Source organism: Acyrthosiphon pisum, chromosome A3, assembly GCF_005508785.2.
Source record: "Acyrthosiphon pisum isolate AL4f chromosome A3, pea_aphid_22Mar2018_4r6ur, whole genome shotgun sequence".
NCBI classification, from domain to species: domain Eukaryota; kingdom Metazoa; phylum Arthropoda; class Insecta; order Hemiptera; family Aphididae; genus Acyrthosiphon; species Acyrthosiphon pisum.
In genome coordinates, this window is record NC_042496.1 from 24,591,190 (window position 1) to 24,593,046 (window position 1,857).

General features: G+C 55.4%; 1 protein-coding gene across 1 annotated transcript; it reads right to left on the bottom strand.

The window, feature by feature from the left end:
- Window positions 1–248: 248 nt before the first annotated feature.
- Window positions 249–1,800, bottom strand: LOC100572219 (ankyrin repeat, PH and SEC7 domain containing protein secG). Its single transcript, XM_016806120.2, has 2 exons — window positions 522–1,800; window positions 249–358 (listed from the first exon to the last, which is right to left on the bottom strand). Coding segments are annotated over exons 1-2 (1,248 nt in total). The 5' UTR covers window positions 1,768–1,800; the 3' UTR covers window positions 249–356.
- Window positions 1,801–1,857: the final 57 nt, after the last annotated feature.

Genomic DNA, 1,857 nt, shown 5'->3' on the forward strand with positions numbered 1-1,857 from the left:
CGTGCGTATACCAGGCAGTCCATGTGGCCCATTTAACGCAGCTTCGCTGCACGTGTCCACGTCCCATGGACACCCGTTTTCCCGTGCGTATACCAGGCAGTCCATGTGGCCATTTAACGCAGCTTCGCTGCACGTGTCCGCGTCCCATGGACACCCGTTTTCCCGTGCGTAAGTCAGGCACTCCAGGTGACCTTTACGCGCTGCAAAGCTACACGTGTCCGCGTCCCATGGGCACCCGTTTTCCCGTGCGTATACCAGGCAGTCCTTGTGGCCGTTCCACGCGGCGTGTTCGCATGTCCGCTTGTCCCAAGGGCACCCTTTTACATGTGCGTAAACTAGGCAGTCCATGTGTCCGTTTCTCGCGGCAAATGTGCACGTCTTCTTGTTCCAAGAACACCCGTTTTCCCGTGCGTAAGCCAGGCAGTCCTTGTGGCCGTTCCACGCGGCGTATTCGCATGTCCCCTCGTCCCAAGGGCACCCGTTTTCCCGTGCGTAAGCCAGGCAGTCCTTGTGGCCGTTACACGCGGCGTGTTCGCATGTCCGCTTGTCCCAAGGGCACCCTTTTACATGTGCGTAAACTAGGCAGTCCATGTGTCCGTTTAACGCGGCGTTGTTGCATGTCCGCTCGTCCCAAGGGCACCCGTTTTCCCGTGCGTAAACAAGGCAGTCCAAGTGACCGTACAGCGCGGCGTTTCCGCATGTTTCCACATTCCACGGGCACCCATTTTCCCGTGCGTAAACTAGGCAGCCCTTGTGTCCGTTTAACGCGGCGTTGTTGCATGTCCGCTCGTCCCAAGGGCACCCGTTTTCCCGTGCGTAAACAAGGCAGTCCAAGTGACCGTACAGCGCGGCGTTTCCGCATGTTTCCACATTCCACGGGCACCCATTTTCCCGTGCGTAAACTAGGCAGTCCTTGTGTCCGTTCAACGCGGCGTGTTCGCATGTCCGCTCGTCCCAAGGGCACCCGTTTTCCCGTGCGTAAACAAGGCAGTCCAAGTGACCGTACAGCGCGGCGTTTCCGCATGTTTCCACATTCCACGGGCACCCATTTTCCCGTGCGTAAACTAGGCAGCCCTTGTGTCCGTTTAACGCGGCGTTGTTGCATGTCCGCTCGTCCCAAGGGCACCCGTTTTCCCGTGCGTAAACAAGGCAGTCCAAGTGACCGTACAGCGCGGCGTTTCCGCATGTTTCCACATTCCACGGGCACCCATTTTCCCATGCGTAAACTAGGCAGTCCTTGTGTCCGTTCAACGCGGCGTGTTCGCATGTCCGCTCGCCCCACGGGCACCCGTTTTCCCGGGCGTATACCAAACAGTCCAAATGTCCACCTATCGCGGCGTTGATACATGTTGACTGGTCCCATGGACACCCGTTTTCCCGGGCGTATATTAGGCACTCCAGATATCCCGACCTGGCAGCCCGGTCACATGCCTTATCGTTCCCTCTGGACATTTCGTCCCAAGGGATACCGATCTCGCGAGCGAGTTTCATACAATTCAGGTGGCCATTGGACGCTGCCTGCTCGCATATGTTTTTAAACTTCTTGTCGTTGATGGAGAACTGCAACCTGCTGAACATTGTCCGCCTTTCGTTATTCTCGTTTCGTTTTTTGTCGATTTTAAATATTTCGAACAAGGACTCGCAACAATGTCGCATATCGATGTCCGGTACCTCCAGTGAGTCAAAACTGTCACGCTCGATCTCATTGCAAGCGTAGTACGCCGTTTTCAACAAGCTAGGTAATTCGTACGTTCTCTCGTTCTCCATCGTGGCTGTCCGCCCAAACGTACAGTAGAGTAGTTACACTCAGATACAATAAACGAATACACGAAATGGCCACTCAAAACAGTTATCAAT